Below are 21942 nucleotides of genomic sequence, written 5' to 3'. Positions count from 1 at the left end.
GTGCACTTTCTTAGGGACTTCACTTAGTAAGCCAAACATACCAATCATGGACAACCAACGAGTGTGGTCTTATTGTGAGACACTTGAGTAGTGCTTATATCAGTCTATGACACCCTCACTCTCGTTTCCGGTTGACGGTGGTGACGGATAAAAAACCTACCTATATTTACATAGCTTATTTCAAGCTTGATACTTCTCAAAGGTTCTCTATTACCATTTCCATTTGTCTGCGGTTGATATCCCAGCACACTGTCATGTGGCTGTGCGAAATCTTTTGCAGGAATACCTCGTTTCACTAGAGGGACAGGTGGTGGTTTTTGTAGTTTCTGCTGACTCGGCGTACCCGTTTGAGTTGTATTACTCGTGGGTCACATTTCCTGCGGGGGATGCTAATTCTGGTGTTTTTACACTTACACCCCCGCAGATGCTCCTGAAGTGTATGCTCCATAGCGGACAGTAGGAATTCCAATTTCTGCTTGGCAGCATGCCGTTTGGTTTAATGGCGCCCTCCCACACATTATTACAGCGGTCAGACAAGGGCTGTTATCCATTCCAGGCGCTACTTGGCCTGTTGTGGCTGCCTACGCCCGCATCCTTTGGCAGGGCAGTTAACAGCTCAGCAACTGGAACCCCTATATGCATCTTCGGCAGCAGTTATTAGGGGTCTGGTTCACTTCATTACTCGCAACCTCCCGGGTGGGGCCCGGGGGGTGCGGTGCATCCAGTTGGCGGTGGCGGACGCAAACTTAGTCCTGTCATGGTTAATGCAGTCCTGGGCAAGCTTCCCCAGGATAAGGAAGAGATGCCTTTTCGGCTTGCAGAGAAATTTGACCAACTGGAAACAGTGTTCCCAAATACTAGTCCTTCTGAAAAACACAGGAATCTCACCGTGAATTTGCAGAAAGACTTAGTGCCTGACGTAACTGAGTGTACAACTTGGGGGGTGATTTTTGGGGCAGTCTACACTAGTTGCTTTGCACCCCATCAATGACTGTTTTGCCCACTGTGATCAAGCGTGTTAAGGATGAGCACATGCCAGAGGCAGCAGTGGAGTTGGGAATGCGACTCATGGGAGCGTTTGATATGGCACGCAATCTCGTCCTTGCAAATGTCAAGGGGGATGCAGTAAGTTTCCATGTCTCTAATACTCTGCACGAAGTTCCCGACGCCGACAAACCCCGTCAGAGCCTTATAAGACCGGGGGCTGCAATAGTTTAGGTGTTAAGCCTTTCACGAAAAAAGAAAAGCAACAGCAAACTCAGCAAGGGTCATTTGATAAAGATGACCGCACAAAAGTTCAGAAACAAAATTGGAGTAAGAACATAAAAACGCGGAAAGCAGCAGCAGCAGAAACAGGGTTCCAGTCCCGCTTCACCTACACCTGCCCCTGTTGAGCGTAATTATGATTTGTGCGACCGCAGTACTATTAAGTCACCTAATAGGTTTGAGGTTCCTGAACAACATTCTCCTCGCTCTTTACAGGCAACATCGGTAACAACCACCAGTGGAGGAGGCAAAGGTCAAGGTGCCCAACAGAGCCGTGAGCAGCCTTGTAAGGCTGAAGGAAAAGGCAAGCAGGACGAGTCACCGCGTCAAAGACCCCAGTTTCAGAAAAAGAAAGTTGCTGCTGTAACAGCGAGATATGCCATAGATAGTGAGAACGCAGCTTCGGAATCTGACATGGGCACTGACACTGCTGGACAGAGTGGTGTATATTACCATTGTTCGAGAGTCGCTGTGTCCAATACTGAGGGTGACAGTGACTGACTCCTTCATTGTAGTGGAACCAGCTGACACTAGAGTGGCTCCCCTGAAAGACTTTATGAAATAGTCCTTGTAATTGAAGGAGACATAGAACGTACCATAAAAGGTTATTTTTTTTTAAATCGAATGACTACTTATTATATTTGGTTGGCGGAGGTCGACTGGCCCCCACCTTTTGTTTTGGCCGCTCCACAAGGGAAGGATGTGATCCTATCTGCTTTCACGCACACTGTGCCGAAGGAGGAGGCGCTGCAGTTTGCAGAAGATTGAGCCAAAGAACTTGCGACGGTGTTGTACTATACACTGTGGATGGGACAAATTTTCCCCTCAACATTAGATCCCTTTGCGGTCCATGCCACAACCACAAACCCAGTACCCCATACGGCGTGAAGCGAAAACCTTTGTAGCCAAAATCCTTGAACAATTGGAATATCAAGGTGTAATTGAAATGTCTGTGTCTCCGATGAATAACCCACTTTTTACTGTGACCAAGCCAGATGACTCGTACTGTTTGGTATTAGATTACCGCCACTTAAACTTTCATTGTCGTACGTGTACGGTGCAGAATACTCACAGTTCTGCTCCTGTGGATAGTCTTGTGCTTAAAAGGTCCAAAACCACGCTTGACATTTCCAATGGCTTTTTTGCCCCTAACTTGTCCCCCCTTAGTAGTCAGTGGACAAGTTTTACCTGTGGTGGGAAGCAGCACCAATTCTTTCGATTGGCCATGGGCTACAAGAACAGTCCAGGCATTTTTGCCTCCCGAATCGTTTACCTGCTTAAGAGGCTCGAGGCAGATGCATGTTCATATATGGATGACATTTATCTCACAGACGCCGAATTATGGCCGCATCTGTGCCCTGTTGACCGCATAATTTTCTGTTTTGCTGACTTTGGCTATAAATTCAACTTTGTAAAATCACACATTGCAGAATACACAGTGTAGCTCCTGGGCTATGTATCACCCCCTGAGCACACAAATGAGTAACTGAAAATGGTCTCAACTAAATTATAGTTGCACAAAGAAAATTAAATAGATGGCAATCCACTTAGTATCATGACAAAATCAAGTCCATTCTCCAGACGTTGTAGTCACTGTAGGTCTTCAAAGATTTATTCCAAAATAATGTAAATTCTGTACATCAGTCTCTGTGCATAGATGGTACATCAGCCAACACGTGTTTCGTCGTGTATTTATATTACACATAGACTTCTTCAGGGCTGCAACCAAATAAACATTGCCCATAAATAAAATGCTACTACTATATGTTACCAAAAGAAGAGAAAAAGAATATATAGTTCCCTTCACCAACAAAGAAAGAAAAGTTCATACAAGGTCTTAGCCAACGTGTAGGTACTTATCATGAGAAAGAAAAGAGATTTCCATAGCTCTAACAGGGGTGGAAAGTTCACACTCACTGAGTGTGAACTTTCCACCCCTGTTAGAGCTATGGAAATCTCTTTTCTTTCTCATGATAAGTACCTACATGTTGGCTAAGACCTTGTATGAACTTTTCTTTCTTTGTTGGTGAAAAGTTCATACAAGGTCTTATCCAACGTGTAGGTACTTATCATGAGAAAGAAAAGAGATTTCCATAGCTCTACATTCAAAACCCACACTGCTGACCACCAAATGCTGGACCAGAGATCCCTGGTTGGATGAGGTAGTTACCTTAGCCCAAGTAGGTACCCACGTTCCAAAATCAGGGAAAGGAAGGTCACCTTCTTGGATCGCCCCGCTCACTCCCTTGGTAGCTTAGCACGAGCAAACAGGCTTATCTTCAAAGCAAATGTATAAAGTATTTGCAACGACGCTCACAATAATCCAATGATGACACCACATGAGTTTTATAAAATGAGCATAAACTTTATGTAAAAAGATATATGATAAGACCACATGACATAAAACCAACATATGAGGTTGTGTAATATTTCTCCTGGCTGGTTGTTATGCTGGGATGATTTATGGCCCCGGTTTACTATACGTATGATTGATGCGACAATCGACAGTAAGATGAGAGTCTTTCCCCTGCCAGCCGGTATGAGAGGACATGGCTGGATAAGGTTTCCACTATGAGGATGTCCAACACTGGTGCAGTGACCAAGTGGTGAGCCCTGATGAATCTGCCAATAAGTGTGTAGGGCAGTGAAACATGTTGGCTATGGGTATTGGTATGCGATGTTTAGCTACCAGCCTTCTTTTTTTATTTTTTTTATTTTTGAAAACCTTTATTTGAGTAAATGGGTGCATACAAATACGGGCCTACAACTAACCCTGGGCGGAGTTGGCGGAGTGGGGCTTCGCGGAGCTACGCGAAGTGGGCGAGAAACTACGCCCACCTCCGCACTCCGCGTAGCCCCACTCCGCAAACACCACCCGGCCGCCAGCCCCGCCACCCGCCTCCCGCCTCCCTCCCGCCCTCCCTAAATACTTTAAATTAAAGGAATAAATTAATTTAAAACGCACTTACCTTGCCGGCCGCTTCCCGCCGCGTCCCCGGGGCTCGCTATCTTCCGTCTTCGTCTTCTTTCGTAATGCGCATGCGCGGGCGGCCGCGCATGCGCATTTCTCACGAGAAAATGCGCATGCGCGGCCGCTCGCGCATGCGCATTACGAAAGAAGACGAAGACGGAAGATAGCGAGCCCCGGGGACGCGGCGGGCAGCGGCCGGCAAGGTAAGTGCGTTTTAAATTAATTTATTCCTTTACTTTAAAGTATTTAGGGAGGGCGGGAGGGAGGCGGGTGGCGGCCAGCTACGCTCCGTTTGCGGAGTGTGCGTAGTGCCGCCTGGCTCCGCCGGCTCCGCAAAATGCGGAGTAGGCGGCACTACGCACACTCCGCAAACGGAGCGTAGCTGGCCGCCCACCCCTACCTACAACCCGGGGGCCGGCCACGGAACAAAACTGGAAAGCACCACTATCAATTAAAGGCACGGAGTGGTTAGACGATATTACCCAACGTTGCAAGTCCATGATACTAACTAAATGGAACCACTCGACATAGGATCAAAGGAGGTTAATTTTTATATATTGAAAGAATAAAGGATCAGTTGTATAGATAGCGACCTGGTGTACGTGGCGGGGAACAAAACCAACTATATCATAGTAGTAAATCCACAGTTCAGTAATCAGAAAGGTCCAGAGCATGCAAACCATAGGTTCACTTACAGTTCCTCATTGGTAGTGTCCACTCGCAACCTCATGTACCCAGAGACAAACTGAACAGCGTTTCCGTAATAGTAAAAACCATCAGGGAGACAGATAAGTTGCAATCATTATACAACCCAACCCGGAAAATAAGAAAACAAAAGTACTAAAAAGAGGGAATAGGGGGACTCCACGTTACTGTACCCGCCCCACGGTGGTAATGGCGATCAATAATGCAAATAGCGAACGTGCTTAGGGGCGGGGCAACTAATTCAGGATAAACAGAGCCATGGGTACCATATTACATATAATACCTAATCCTCCCCCCAGTAACTCACCCCGCGGGAATACGCACAGTCGTGGAGACCCAAGAAAAGGACACGAAAGAGCCATAGAAACAAATACCTATCTAATAGACCCTAATCCACCCGCCCCGCCCTGCCCCCCTGCAGAAGGCTACGGCCTACCCCCCCCAGCAGCGTGCCTGTCGCCCTAATTATGAACCCGAAATATAGAATGAGATGATATAGAGAAAAGGAAAGAGAAAGAGAAAAAAGGAAAGCCTGGGGAGAGGAACCATGTAGCAGAAGGTGCGGCCCCCGCCCCCCGCCCACATAAACCATGAGTGTGGCCCAAAACGAAACTGGCAAGTTTTCAGTTATCCATAAATATAAAGGAATCGACAAAGTATCACAATTTGGGGCAGTCCATATCTCCGTGCACCGAATAGTAGTCCTCCAAAGTAAGAACCGGGCTCATCCTAGTCCTTTCTTAGCTAACGCCACGATGTACGTCGATGCAGTGGGCATAAAACATGGCGATGAGAAAAGGCCGTGGAAAAGTCGCTGGACGATCAATGGAAGCAACCCATGAGACCTCCTCTGCCGATGGCAATGCAGGAGCTGTTCACGGCAGTCGTGAATACCAGTGTCAATTATCACCAGCGGTTCTACCCGCTTACGTATCGGATCATCGCTACCCCAACCAGAAAGCGGGGAACAATCAACGACCACCTCGGGCCCATCCACGTCCCCAAGGGACGACCCGGGAGCAATGGCGGCCATCACATCGTCCTGTACACAAGAACCCTGGGCCATGGTCAATTTCCAAATCTTCAACGCTTGCAGGACGTCGCCAATCGTGGGTTCGCGCTAACCAGTGCAGGCCCAAGCGGACCAAAAAGGCAAGGAATCGGGATCCCGGGGCGTTACACAGGACATGGCATCAACCTCCATTTTGCGACTATTGCGCCGTCTCTTCGAAACCAACTCCAGGGGTGGGCTCACCTGTAGGGCCCCGCGGGATCCCCCTCAAGTGCACAAACAGCACCCACGGTGCTGAAATGATGACCACCAAAAGAGGGAGACCCGCCGGCGACACCGCTCCGCTGGAATCACTCTCCGCCACCGAGCGATGGAGTCCGGCATGGCCGGACTGCAACAAAGGGGGGAGCCACCAACACGGCCTCCCCTACACACAACTTGCCGCACACCACCTCTGGAGCACCGGACGATAGTCCCAGGCGCATTCATTTGCCTCCGGGCTCTTCGCACATCGGCATCTTCTGGCCGGCCCCAATCCTCCACCCGAGGCCGCCGCCGACACCGTCTCGCCGGCAACTCGCTAAGGGCGAGGCCCCGGTCTCCACCCCGAAGAGGCCGCACTTTCCGGGAGGACGCCGCTGCGGACCCACTGAGCGCCGGATCCACCAGGATGGATGGTAAGTGACTGCGGAACTTTGCATATAAATTGTTATCATTTTTGGGCAGGATGAGTTACAGGATAGTCGAGTTTAGGCAGGGAGGCCGGCGGAGCCGAGCTACCGTGCGGCCATCTCGATGTCGAGCTTGGCTCCGCTACCAGCCTTCTTAATTCACCAGTACACATCATATCCAGTAATAAAATTGTAACATTGGTGTGACTGCTGATTTTAATCACTTTTGTTGTCATATCAAGGAGTGATTCCTTGAGTGTTTTTGTCTTGCACCCGTCTTTTTGCACAAACACGCATGGTTTCGTTTTGGACACTTGTTTTTATTTTGAAAAGGAATGGCGACTAATGATGAGAAAGGGGTAGGAAACTGGTAACATCTGCCAAGTGCCCCGAGGGTGTTCGCCCGTGAGGCGCCTTCATTTTCACCACACATTTTTTATGTTTGTCTATTTCTAAGTGTTGGTATATGTACTGTCTCAGGTGAGCAGTCATAGGTGGATGTGTCGATTTGAAAGCAGCCCGGATTCTCCCTTTGTGGTTACAAATAATGGTTTGATTTGGACGGGTAGGCACTTGAAGAACACACCCAACTTTATGTAGAGTAGGTGTGTGGTCTGGAATCAAATAGTATATTTTCCAGCTAACAATATTAGGATGCCCCATTAGACGAATGTTAACCCACGTCCAGGGTACAGGGATCTTTTGGTATTGACGGTTGTTATGCCAGCCAGCCTTTGTAAGTTCTGGGGATGTCAATGAGCACTTCTGAACATTCTCCTGTTCTCCTAATCACATGTCATACAGTTCGTAATGCTAGAATCAGATACTTCTACAATATAAAAAAACTGTAATGGGTAATGCAGCAATCAGATGTGAGAAGTTGGGCTGGGATATGCTGTCCACTATTTTAGTGGGCACCTTGCACCAGTCCAAACGACCCCTTGTTGATGGTAGGTTAAAGACAACCTTAGAGAAAGCTATCCTAGTGGTAGCTGTGGAGAGCAGTCTTCAGGCTAATTCTTAAAGGAATGTAAAGAAGCTTGTTTTACCAGTCAATAATCTTGTGAATGACCAAATGAAAGGAGGTACATATATAAAATATATGTATTTATTCTAAACACACTCATCTAATCTCTTTATGAGGCTAGAGGCAAAAGTACATCAGTTAGACTTATTTTGCACACAGTAAATTAGCACAGTATACGTTTAGTCCTAGGGGCCTCACAAACCATATACTAAGAAAGTGGTATTAGAACCATGAGGGACATAGAGGCAAGGCCTAGGACCTGTAGAACCACTGGGGTAACCAGGACTCACCCAAGATAGGGATGCAGGAGACCTACGGGGGACGTGTGCAGTGTCTAAACACAGCCGCAAATTAATATTGACTTCTATGGAGAAAGTTGCGATTAGGATTTTAAAGATTAGGGATACTTCGGAGTGGACTAGGAGCAACCCCCTTGAGAACTAGACAGTTTGAGAGTCAAGACCCTGCGGGAGCACCAAAGTACTTGTGTACCTCACCCTGGGAAGCTGGGTGCATAGGTGTCTTTTTGTGTCGGGTTTCGTCGTTGTTTCCTATTGCGAACTACAAAGAAGTGCTGCAGGCGACCCAGTGAAAAGTGTCCGGATGAATCCAAGGGTGGATCGGAGATCTGAAGAACCTGAAAGCAGAGGGTAAAGAGTCTGGGTCACTTGCCAGTGACCAGGGAGGCAAGAAAAAGATGCCCACCGATGTCTGGTGATTTCAGGTGCAGAAGGTGAAGTTTGACTCTTAAGCCACGAGGACCAGGAGGCGTCGACAACAACCAGGAGCTGGATTCGAGCTGTCTCATGTTAGATGTCGAGTGCTGCAGTGTCAGTATCATATTGATTAAACCCAACAAGTCTTGGCAACAGCAACCCACGTAGAATGCAAAGATTGGCTTCTGAGCATACCAGCAAGGTCTGAAGGACTCACCCTTTGGCTGGGATTCAGGGCACATATGGAGCAACCAGGAAAGCCAAGAAACAAAAGAGTTACTTTCGTGGGGACCCACCAGTCGATGGACCAGGGATCGCAAAGGGGCCTTGAGCAGAAATGCTAGAAGCGGGCCCACGGAACACTCGTGGAGTGTAGGCCCACAATCTTTAGTGCAGATGGTGCTCAGGGCTTGGACTGCGTGTAGCCCAATGCACAACTTCGGGAAAGCTCGGGACATAGATGCACTTGCAAATGTACACGGTGTCCAGGAGTTCCGGTCCCACGTCTCTCGTGATGGGTGCAGGAGATATCTGGAAGTCCATGTCCTGTGTCACAAATCCGTCGGGATTTGGCGGGAGCCTTGGAAATGCAGACCGGCAAGATGCTTCTTCGGTGCCTGTTTGAACAGGGGAGTCACTGCTTGACCCCAAGGGAGATTCTTCCATCTTCTAATCGAAATAGAATGTCAAAGATCCAGGATATATGTTGCCGAGTTTAGTCCAAGGTAATCTAAAGTCCTAAGGACTGGGTTCCCATACTTATACTAAGTTTAGGGGTTGGACTTACTCTAGGGACCCACCTGTGGGTGGATCCAGGGAGGGGGTGATTACACCCCTTTCTCTTTGTCCAGTTTCACACCAGATCAGGGGCTAAGTACCTCTGCAACCGGTTTGAACTGGGGTATGCACTGGGACACCAGAGTGCCCCAGGCAGTGTGTGAAAAGCATTCACTGAATGCACACCCTGCCCCAATACACTAAATTCTGTCTGGGGAGGTGGTTACTCCTCCCTGAGACAGGAAACCTATTGTCCTGGCCTCCCCTGCCGGAATTTCGTCCAGCTGCAGGAGGTCAGACTCGTGTCTGTGGCAGCAGCATCCATTTTGTGATGATGGGGCTCTTTTAAACTATTACTGGTTAAGTAAAGGTGTACATGTCTTCTCCCTCTAGAAGGGTGGAATTCTTCCCCAGCAGCCAGAGCTGGCAGAGGGTAGGATTCCAAATTGTTTGACACCAAACACGGCATGTTTTGATTCAGCCATTCCAAAGTTAGCATTTACCGCAAGGTTATAATGAACTTGTATATGGTATGGCTGTATCACAGAACAGATACAGAGAAGTGTTTCTGAAAGCTGCAGAGGGGCTCAGCTCCAGTTTGGGTACCCTCTCACACAAAACCAGGCACTCTGACTTCAGGATTGTTAAGGCCTGCCATAGGATTGACTTATAGGTTTATATGTGTCTGTTATTTAAGGTAGATATAGGTAGCCAATATCTTAGTAAGGGGTGCAAGCACCACCTTATCCATGATGTACTAGCAGGCCTGTGATGCCAATTTGGAAGGCTTCCCAGGGGGGACATATTACATGCTTCAGCCGCTGGTAGGCCTCTGGGATACCTATGCCCTTGGTACCTAAGGTACCATACACTAGGGACTCACAAGGGTAACCCAGTAACCAATCTGAAGTGTACCTAATGTACATGCCATCAATTTAGAGAGGAAGCAGCTAGGCTGGGGTCCTGGTTCGCAGGGCCCCAGCCAGACTAAAGTCGAAAAACAGTGAAACATCAGCAAAAAGTGGAGGTAACCATAGTAAGCAGATCCTAATCTCCTACATCAGACACCCTGCAATGAAATGAATGCAATGCATAACGAGGGAACAGACACTTTGCAAGATAAAACATTGCAATGCGTAATCCAACCAACAGAGTAGTTTGTTCTTCAGAAACAAGGCGATGCGTCATATGACAATCGAGTAGTTCATTATACAGAAAAGTTGTAATGTGTAATATGTCAGTCAGATACTTCTTTCTCAGAAATGGAATACTTTGTAGTACACTCAGGCCCGATCACCGGGCCTTTAGCCGTCTCTCTGCCTCCTCCTCTGACCTTCAGTCAGCCTCTCACAGTTGCCCCCAACACAGTAAAATGAAATCCGAAAAGTGCTGTTTCGTACTCCGGCCCCTGTACCGCCACTCCCATTTGTCAATACGGGCCGCGACAAGAGCCGAGGCAGAGGCTTGCATTGCCAACACAAGAGAGTAGCCAAGAGCGTCTCCCACTAAGCCCGTACCCTGCCCCAGGAGTCGACACATGTTACCTGGGGGGGCACAAACTCACTCTCCTCTCCTCGTCCAGCGACTGGGCCTCCGAGCACTTTTGTGAAATGGCAACGGCGGGTCGGGCTGGAAACTCAACTCCTCCTGGACTGCTGGTACAGGCCGCTTTACTTACGAAGATCTCAGGCTGCCACAAAGCACACACACAGCGTTGCTGAGTCTTCCTTCACTCCGGGTGCACGATCACTGGGCACTCCACTCACAGGTCTCAGGCTGCACGTAGATCACACACGCAGCCTCGCTGAGACTCCCTTTACTCCGGTGCACACAATCACATGCAAATCCTCGCGAAAGTCTCCCGGTGCACAACGCACCCGCACACAGCAGCGATGAGACTCACGTGGATTACAGTGCACACGATAACAAGGTAATTCCTCACAAAACCCTCACAGTGCACAACTCACACGCTCACAACATTGATGAGACTCACTTGCCTTCTGGTGCACACCATCAATGGACAATCCTCACAACTTGGTTCAGGTTGCACAAAGCCCACGCACACAGTGTCGCTGATCCTTGCTTGGATTCCAGGTGCCCCCCTGAAGGTCTCAGAGCTGCACAAAGCACATGCCCACAGCATCACTGAGACTCACTGGACACCAGGCGCCTACGTATACAGGCAGTTCTTACGAGGGTCTCAGCACGCTCCCACAGAGCCGCTGAGACTCTCCTGGAAACTTTTATGTTCCTGTGTTCCAAACAGGGAGCCAGCTCACCTCAGGCCCTTGGGGATAGTTACTTCAGGAGACAATACACAGCAAACTCCTTTAAGCAGGGGACCACAGCACACAGCAAAGTCCCTTTAGCCTTTCCTTGATTAAAACAGCAAACTGCAGGGCAGCCCTAGACCACCCAACAAGGGTCAGTCCTATCCTTCAGTCGTTTCTTCCTTGGAAAAGGTCCTCTTGACCACGAAGTAGTTCCAGTCTTGTTCACACTCGATCAAGCCATTTGCCAAAGTTCAGAGGCTACAGCTCTCATAGTTATACTCCTCAATGGCTTGGAAGTCTTTGAGCTTCAGGGAGCACTGACCCCTGTTCAAACTAGTAGTGGGTGCCTCCCTGCAGTGACACCTCTCTTCCTTTGATTAGTGTGGGTCTGGATTCTCAATCACTCAGTGGGAGATGAGTCAATTGTTTTATAGCAGCAACCCAGGCCTTTTCACCTCTAAGGGCTTCTCCTCCCCCTACACTCCAGATGGAGGTCAGCCTGTTGCTGTCTCACCTCCTCCCCTGGGTCAAGACATTCCCCAGATCCTATCGCTTTCAAATCCAGACAGACAATCCACAGCCAGGCAGAGAAACACAGAAATGTTAGAGCGCAAAACTCAGCCACTTCTAAAAGATTGGCTTCTGAACACACAATGCAAAAAACACTTACAGAAAAATGTGTTATTACATTGTGACTTCAGGCATACTAAACTTCACCTTTCCATCTTAAGCCTTTGGTAAGATAGGCTGGAAAACATATTACAGAGCCTTCCCATTCTATCCTTTGGGCAAGATGGCCTTTCACCAGTGAAAAACTAAAATGGAGATTATTTCACTGTCAGGACATGGCACACACCTTAGTACATGTGCTACCTTTCACATGCACTGCACACTGTGCGCAGGGTGTACCCTAGACCTACTATAGGGGTGTCAGATGTGCACATAAAGGGAAGGGTAAGGTCTGGCAAGTGAATCACTTGACAGAACAACATAGCAGTGTAACAAACTGCATGCTGGCTTTGCAATGGCAGGCCTGAGTTCCCTTTTTAAGGCTACTTGGGTAGGTGGAACAAATAGTGCTGTAGGTCCACTAGTAGCAGTTGCATTACCAGCCCTGGCACACATGGTGCACTTTACCAAGGACTTCACTTAGTGAGGCAAACATACCAATCATGGACAACCAATTATCATTACTTCATACAGGGAACACTTTTACTTTGACACTGTTTAGCAGTGGCAAAGTGTCCAAAACATCTAAGTTGGCAACACTTTGTCAGAAAAAGGACTGGGGGAAAGCCAAAAATTGAGGGACTTTAGCCAAAAAGGGACAAGTCCTACAATGAGTATGTAATTTCTTCCTTTTTTAAAGCTCTGAGCAAATTCTCTTTGTTACTATACCGGCCAAATACAAAGTATTTTGTCGACTGGTCTGCCTTTAATGTCTGAACAAAAGTAACATAGGCATAAACAACTGCTATTTTCATGTGTTACCAACTCAAAGCCCTGTCTGTTGGTTTTTGTGAATGGCTGTTTAGAAGAGAAATATTGCAGGTCTTTTCACAGAATGGCCTAATGGAGGAAATGATTAATGATGGCTAATTATGCATTAAGGTATATTTCTGTGTGTGGCCCATCTGCCACGTGACAGGTTCTTGATATGGCTAATTTTATTAAAAGCTCAGCTTTTAGAATATTGTATTAGTAAAGCAACACTAGTTGACAGGCAATATGCTAGCATAAAGTTTGTGTGTAGATTTATGGCAGCTTGAAGTGATCATTAGGGCCAGAAACATAAAACAATAATAATAATAATCCACATTTGTAAAGCGCGAACAATCACCTGTAGGGGTGTCTAGGCGCATGCTTCAATGAGTCACCAAAGTAAGAATTGCACTATATATTGTGGACAATAGTGCAACATGACCCATCTGTGCGATAAAGGAGGCAGTATCAAGGATGTGGATTCATTCATTGTGGATTCATTCATTTCTGTTTAAAATGGCATGGAGAATAGTAAGATCAATCATCTTTTGTTAAACGTCTATTTTTGAACAGCAACATCTGTATCAAGTGGCACTCAGGATTCTGCAAACTTGCATAACCACACTCGGTTGGGCATAACCACACTCAGTTGCTAGTGCTAAATTAGAGCGGAGGTTGCAGTTGGGCCCCAATGGCTCTTCTTGTAGGGACAAGAATGTATTTTTCCTCATCAGACTTTGGCTCAGAGCAAGAATAAATAAAAGGCAGATGCAGGAAAGAAGAGAAAGCCAAAAAGATTGATGACTAAAGGAGAACACACGGATGAAAATGAACTTGCAAGAGGTGAGCTAAAGGTGAAGTGAGGGATTGGTGGTGGATTAAAGAGGCATAAGGTGAAATCAAAATCATGCAGGATTCATAATAATCACCCAGACATCCATTAGAGCAGGCTGCAGGCTTCTGAGCAAAATTCTGGGCGCCAGCACTTATTTTTTTGCAAATTAAGCATTGTCTAATGAATGTGGTATTATGAAAAATGTGCCTTAAATTTAGGTGTTTCTTGAGCAACTAGTATTTATTCAGGTTTTCCTGTACCTAATTGGCATAAAATCACCAGAGTTTAGCAGGGGCTAACAGCCCTGGCATTACTGTTATGCAATGTAATATTTACAGTTTTTTGTGATTGGAGATTTCCCAGTGCCCATCTGCTCATAAAGTAACATGACTGTATTTCCTATCATCTATCTGCACAGGAAGTGACATCACAGAATTTCCCATCATCCAGCAACGTAGGAAGTGACATCACTGCATTTCCCAGGAGCATCAAAAAACAAAGTGGTGGATGGGATGCTTGAAATAATCTTAGCCACTGGCAGTAGTTCAAGCCACATCGTAATCCATATTTTTTTGCCTTTCTCGCCACCGGAGTTTGGACCCAGCCACATGCACATCAATCTTGACCCTGCTCCAATGGAAACAGTCAGCCTGAAATGCCAGGGCTGGTCCACCCTGAACTGGAAAGCAAGGAACCAAGGACCAGTTTCACCCTAGTTAGGGTTAATGAGCAAGGTATAGCTAGGTTTCCAGTGGCACAGTGAGCACAGGAACTATGTCTGAGTATACCTGTCACACTTAGGGCATACAAAATAAGTGATGGATGGAAATGCTTGAATTAATCCCAGCTATTGGCAATCACTCAGGGTCACATTCAAATGCATACCTTTTCACCCAACAAGCCACCTCAGTGGCCCATCATCTATTTGCACAGAAAGTGCCAACATAGGTTTCCTGCCTCTGCTTTTGCTATATTTAATGACAGCTACAGCACCAACGTGTATTGGGCATGCCAAAATAGTGCCTGTCTGTGCCTAGACCATACCCTGTGCTAGGAACCCTGGTTCTTCTCTACACACCACTACTCTGCTGCACTCCACTGTGCTCCTAACCCTGACCCTCCATGTACTGCTGCCATACTGCACCACACCGAAGGAGCATTCACATGCACCTCCTACAAGTTCTCATGCACTCTCTCCAGACCCCACCCCAACGATTCCTGCACTTACATCACCCAGCATGCCCGATCACTCACAGAAACCAGCTACCACACATACCAACTGCATGCCACACTTACATGTATGCTCCTCAACACCTTTTACTCACCAAACAATCCATAGAGAAATTGGACCTACTACACGACCATGCTCCGCAACAGTTCTCTCTCACAGAAACCTGGCTCAACCGAACCTCAGCACTGGAAATTTCTATAGCTATCTCCGCAGCTACAAGATCATCAGGTAAGACCATTGGTACAAGCCCAAATGCTGAGTCGCCATCATCTTCAAAGATACCAACAGCTGCACCACCTACACAGATACCCCCACCAGCTCCATGGAACACCTTAAGTTTGAAATATGCATCACAGCCAACTTCTAACTGGGTGGAACCCTCACATACAGACCACCAGGTTGCAGCACCAATTTTCCCAATGACATCATGTCATCACACCTGGAGGTGGCCTTAATTTTCACCTAGAAGACCTCAAATACCTACACACTACCGTACTTCTTGAAAACGTAAGAAATATTGGCCTCACCCAGTATGTTACCAAACCCATCTACACCGCCGTACACCTATTGGGCTATGACTATGCCCTTGTCAGTTTCAACATACTCATCCCACACTACCACAAACCTTTAACCAAAGGAACAGCCCGCCTTACCTGGCGAAGCATCTCTGAAAAGGAGTGAGCTTCCGCTCTCTCGAAGCACTAGCATAAGCACAGCAGAAATTTGCTGAAAGCCATCAAGAAATTAAACAGCTGGATCACTTCATGCACAGAAACACTGCCTCCCCTCAACCACAATAGCAAGAGGACAGCTGGTTCACAGAGGATTTCAGGCTGACAAAAGCCACTGGAAGCAACAGGAGCACAAATTTAGAACAAGTCAAGTCATCACAGATAAAACGTCTTCAAAAATACCACCTGTAGTTAAGAAACACCAAGTGCACAGCTCATGCAAACTGCATCAATGCCAACACAATTTGCCATAATCAAAGATTTCACTGCACCTCCTGCAGCCTTCAGCAACATCACCCCCTCACAAGACCTTTGCAACAAGCTCTCAAATTCTTCTCCAGCACAATTGACTCCAAATACAACAACTTCAACCCCCAGTCAGACCCTGTCACCATCGCAAATCAATTTCCCATCACCTCCTGGTCTGCTGTCACCTTTGTCAAAATCACTGTTGCCAGTTAGACCATCCATTTGGGGGCTCCACCTGACCCTTGCCCCTACCACGCCTTCACTAAAGAACTCCTAATGATCAGAAGGGCACTAACAATCATACTCAATCCCTCCATTGACTCAGTCACATTCCTAGACAGCTGGATACATGCCACCATCATACCCCAGCCACGCTTTCCAACTACAACCTTAACTTCCTCCTACCATACTCCACAAAAGTCTTAAAGAAAAAATGTCAACTGCCACCTCCTCAGAAACCATTAGCTCCTCAACACCATGCAGTTCCAAATCAGGCCCAACCATTTTACATAAGCAGCACTAATTGCTGCCGCAGATTACATCTGCATGATTCAAGACAGAGGAGAAATGACTGCCCTAATTTTACTGGACATCTCAGTAGCATTTGACAGTCTCACACGTCATCCTCATAAGGCTCCAGCATAAGATTGGTATCCAAGGCCCTCTCTCTGCTGGATTGGCTCCTTCTCAATGTACAGACCTCAAGCTTTCAGCCTGGTTCCATACTCCCTGGAGGTCCGCAAACCCATCTACAGAGTGCCTCAAATGTCACTGTTCAGCCCCACCTCCTTCAACTCATACACAATCCCTCTGGCCAATGTCAATCATGCTCATGACAACACACAACTTGTACACTCCCTCTAGGACAAGACCTCCAACACAAGGAAAAAGTTCACTGTCTGCATGACCAAAGTGCCTAACTGGATGAAAACCAACTGCCTCAGACTGAGCACGGGTAAGGCAGAAGTAGTGATCTTCGGCGAGAACACCTCACCATGGACTCCAACTAGTGGCCAGCCAAACTTGACCCACACCCAGAACCCCTGCAAGAAACTTCAGAATAATCATAAACAGCAAACTGAACATGATCGCACAAGTCAATGCTGTCACTGAATCCTGCTTCCTCCCCCTTAAAATGTTGAGGAAGATCTTCAAAGGACTCTCAAGCAACACTAAAAAACTGTCACTTATGTCGTAGTCAACAGCAAGTTGGACTCTGGGAACACCCTGTAGTCAGGGATCACCAAGCTAACTCACTAGAAGACTACAAAAACACGACTACAAAAAAATCAGAACTCAGCAGCCAGACTCATCCAAAACCTCCCACACACAACTCATTTCACACCACACCTCAGGGAGCTCCACAGGCTCCTGATGCACAAACATACTCAATTTAGACTCCTCACACGCACTCAAGGCACTGCACGACGTAGACCACCTAGCTGAGTAGTCCCATCTCCATGCACCAACCACCCAGACACCTCTGCTCTATAGGAGTCCTACTTGCACACATCCCATGCATTCACAGAACCAGATCAGAAGGACAGACAATCTCTTACTTCACTCCTAAATTGTGGTATGTCCTTCCATGCCAAATCAGAGCCCACCTCCTCTCTTCTTTAATTCCACAAGAAGCTGAACACCTGGCTTTTCAATTAACCAACCTACCATTGGCATGGCTAGGCACACACACCTGCTCAGTGCCAGGATTCCCTTGTGGGTGACAGTGTGCTTTACAAATTAACATAACATAACATGGCATAGCATAGCATAGCATAGCATAACATAACATAACATAAAAACACATAACATAAAGATTATTACCTTTATTCATGCATGTTAAAGCTAATGTATGTTGGCCAATAAAGTCAGTGCTGCTTAATGTTTTCTGACTTTCTACGCAGAAACGGATCAATGCCAGTTCTGGAGCATGGATGGTAAAGTTTAAAGGTTGATTCCACTCCGGGTTGAAAGCTAAATTACAAGAAAGAGAACAATATGATACATGAAGAAAACAAAATATTCCATGTACTAAACCTTATTTTTTAAGACAGAAGATGTATTTCTAAAAATGGTATGTTCTGCCACTGTGTCTCATGTTCTGGAAGCAAAATCAAAAAATATCTAAGTGTACAGAAAGGGATAACAGCTCTTCCTTTTCCTATGTGTCTGAAGTTGCATATTTCTTGAAGTGGGTAATACTATCTACAAAAATACTGGTTTGTATTTCCAGTAGCCCTTAAAGATGCCACCTACTTAAATATAGAATTGGATGGATACACATTATCAATAACCATGCAAGCTGTGATACAGAAATGACATTGCCTGACATTAAATATGCCAAATGAATATGTCTCTTTACTACGAATGCGCTTTTCACGCATTCCATTACAGCGCCATTGTTACAACGACCGCTTTATTCAACACAAACCAATACATCGCAAGCTGTTACAACGACTTGCTGTAGGGGGCGCGCTGGACTTAGGAATAGTATTATTTACTATTCCTACTTCAGTTTGTTCAACAGCAGGGAAGGTGTTGGATTGTAAATCCAACACCAGCGCTCCCCCTACAGCAAGTTGTTGAAACGACTTGAGAAGTAATGATTAGCATTGAAACAACTGCATTGTAATGGAATGCATTGTAGCTCATTCGTAGTAAAGGATGTCTCCCATTCCAAATTTATACAACTACAACCCCCGGTAAATTTCTAATAGTAACTTAAGCTGCCTGAGGGCTCTTGGAAAACACACTCTAAATTAGGGTTCTCCAAAGTCGGTCCTGGAGGGCCAGATCCATGCTAGATTTTTAGCATATTCCCATTTAGATTAATGTAGTTATCTTAAAAGCGTGGCATGGTCTGACCCTCCAGGACCGACTTTGGAGAACCCTGCTCTAAATAATATTCAAGTTAGAGATCAGCTCCTTTATTAATAATATTTGTTTTGATCATAGCTAATTTAAGAAAACACATTTGTGCTCTTCACTTTCTTTTCTCAAATCTATCAATACACATACACTCATACACAATATGTGTACACTACAGCCACACACCTTGATAGATCTCCCTAATTTTCTTGGGAAACTGCTTCTAAAGTAGGATTCAGTGCTGAATATGCTCTTGTATTAAGCATAAATGATATGATGACAGTAAACTTGGAAAATCATAAAGGTTTAAACCATAACTTAATCTCACTTGAGTTATGCACTAAACTAGGGTATTTTTTTTAATTATGATTTGGATGATTGAACTGATTTATTTCTTGTCAAGTACGGCATTTATCAAACATCAATTGTCAAGGGGACAGTATAAAATGAAATTTGCTTATTTACTACTCACTCTCAATTACTTTCCCTGAGACAGAAGGTAATGGGCATGTAAGGCTAGATGTATGAAAATAGGAATGGGATTTAACAAATTGCTATTTTTTGCATATCGCAATTAGAAAATCGCTATTCCTAATGTATAAAGCTCTTTTGAGTTTCCTTAGTGATTCATAGAGGGACACAAATAGACCTACCTCATAAATATTAATGAGGTAGGTCGCAATTTGTGACCTACTGGGTTTTGCTGCCAACGCAGGGATGGTGGCCTGCTCGGTTCAGCAGACCACCATGTATGTGATTGCTTTTAAATAACACAATCTTTTTTGTTTTTAGAAACAAAGCCTGCTTTCTTTAAAAGAAAACATGATGCATTTAAAAAGAAAAGAATTTAACTTTGAAGCGTAATTTTTAACGTGTAGGGTTGCTTGGCCCACTGGCTGCTTTAAAAAAATATTTTTCCAGCCTTTCTGCTTTCCATTAGCAAATGGGTTACCACTAACTTCCAATTGGTGGGAAATTGTGAATGTTTTGCGACCACATTTTGGTAACAAAACATTCGTACGTACCATTCCAATTCAGTATTAGGAAGGGACGCCCTCAACATGCTCCTTCCAAAAACCGAATTGCAAATTCGGGAATTCAATTTGATGAGTGAAAGGAAAAGCTCATGGATCAATCCCTGCATAGAGGAAAAGAGTGAAACAATAAATGCTTTAGGAGTCGCATTGTAATAGAAAAATCTGAGATTGGTAATAAGAGGTCCAATTATCTTGACAGTAGCAACACAAATATTTCTACAAGTTTTTATTAGTTCGCTCTGTTTAATTGAGGGTCAGAATCCAACAAATTGGATTGATAAACTTCAAAGCCATATGCAAAGTTCTCAAAAAATATAAATGATATGGAGTATATCTAGTTGAAATGATTGTATGAAGTAGCCCAGCAAGTTGAAAAATGTAACATAAAAACACTGCACCACTTCCTTTACAGTAGGTAATTTAGGCATTAAAATAATAAGCCATCTATGACGGGGTATCCACTGTGACCGTTATCACACAGAATCCATCTGAAGAATGAGATCTGTTATTAAATATATGGAAATTGTGTGCAAGGGTTTAGGAGCCATAGATAATGGTTGCAAAATAACGTAGGATGTAAATATTTATTATAAGGCCAAATTGGAAAAGCTAGAACATATTTCTCAACATCAGGAAATTATGTAGGCAGCTAAAAAGACAGAAGACAAATTAGAAGGTAGTTTTAACTCTTCAATTACCAGGGATCACTGAATCAATAGACATTTTTATACCATCCAGTTGTAACTCTTTAGTTGGGACAAAACAACTATGCTGACTGACATATGATCTGTTTTGATGACCTAAGGGGGCGAGCGTACATTCCTACAAATCTCTCGGAACACATTTGTTCTTTAGATGGCTTCACATTATTCAAAAAATGCTGCACAATTGCAGCCACAAGTTACAAATGAATCTCCTACGTATGAGCTATATAAGGATAAAGGGCCATATGTATGAAGGTAATTTTGCGATCCCAAATGCCGAAATTCGCAGAATTCGGTGTTTGCGATCGCAAAACAGCACTGTCATATGAATGACACAAAACACCCCTCGCAAAATAAGGAATCACAAATTTAGCGATTCCCTATTGTGAGATTGCACTTAAGGAATCACAAATTGTCATTCATTAAATGCAATGTAAGAAGCACAGAAAAAGTGCAATTTGGACTTAAGGAATTGCAAATTACCACCAGCTTCAAGTTGGTGGTAATTTGCGATTTCTTTGAAAAGTGCACTTTTATGCATTTTTCAAAGAGCAATGTGACTCTCATACATGCCCTTAGGGCATGTATGTGCGCCACATCTGCACCCATGCCCATTTCAGGGGTGCAACAGGGTGTCCTTTTGACACCCTGGCGCCCTTAAAATTGCATTCGCAATTTGCGATTCTCTCATTGGGAATCGCAAATTGAGAATGTCTTTCCATTCCTTCCTATGGGCCTCTCAGCCCATAGGAATGAATGGGAAGGTATTCCTTAATTACGAATCGGTATTTGCAATTCGCAATTAAGGAATATGTAGGAATCAGCAATAGAGGCTTGAAAATTCAAGAACACTTTGAGCTTCTTTAAGGCCACTGCAAGATTTCTGAAGTTAATACAAAAATCTTGTGGCAACACAAGCATCACACAGTCATGATGTTCAAGAGTCTTGTCAAACACAATAATATATAAACCAAACAACGCACATTGATTCTTACAAGCAGAAAAAGCTGATTTTATAAAGTGCTGAAAAACACTTGGAACTTTGAATAACCCAAATGCCAATACACAATCTTCAAAGTGGCCAAACCTGGTTCAGAATGAATTTTTCCACTCATCGCTTTCTTTTACAAGCAAGACATTTTAAGTGCCTTATAAATCCAGCTTTGGGAAAATTAAAGCTTGCTAGACCTGTTGGCCTGGGGGTGGGAGTGTCCCAAACATTTTGCCTTTGCCCTCCGCTTTTTGCTCAAATTCGTTTTTGTTGGTCTTAAGACTCTGTACACACTGCCAGTGCTAACCAGCACTAAAGTGCTTGTGCACTTTCCCCTAAATGTGGCAAATTTGGCTGACACCTGATTGGCATATCTTATTTAGTTAAGTCCCTTGT

General features: G+C 45.2%; 1 protein-coding gene across 1 annotated transcript in view; it reads right to left on the bottom strand.

The window, feature by feature from the left end:
• The window catches only part of PLCZ1 (phospholipase C zeta 1), a 665761-nt gene that overhangs the window by 84798 nt on the left and 559021 nt on the right, over positions 1–21942 (bottom strand). The window contains exon 10 of the mRNA XM_086933607.1: positions 17771–17920. Coding sequence (XP_086789733.1) covers positions 17771–17920 — 150 coding nt within the window. The remainder of the gene's footprint in view (positions 1–17770; positions 17921–21942) is intronic.

This window comes from Lissotriton vulgaris, chromosome 1_1 (assembly GCF_964263255.1).
Source record: "Lissotriton vulgaris chromosome 1_1, aLisVul1.2, whole genome shotgun sequence".
NCBI classification, from domain to species: Eukaryota; Metazoa; Chordata; class Amphibia; order Caudata; family Salamandridae; genus Lissotriton; species Lissotriton vulgaris.
This window is presented reverse-complemented; position numbering and strand designations above follow the sequence as displayed.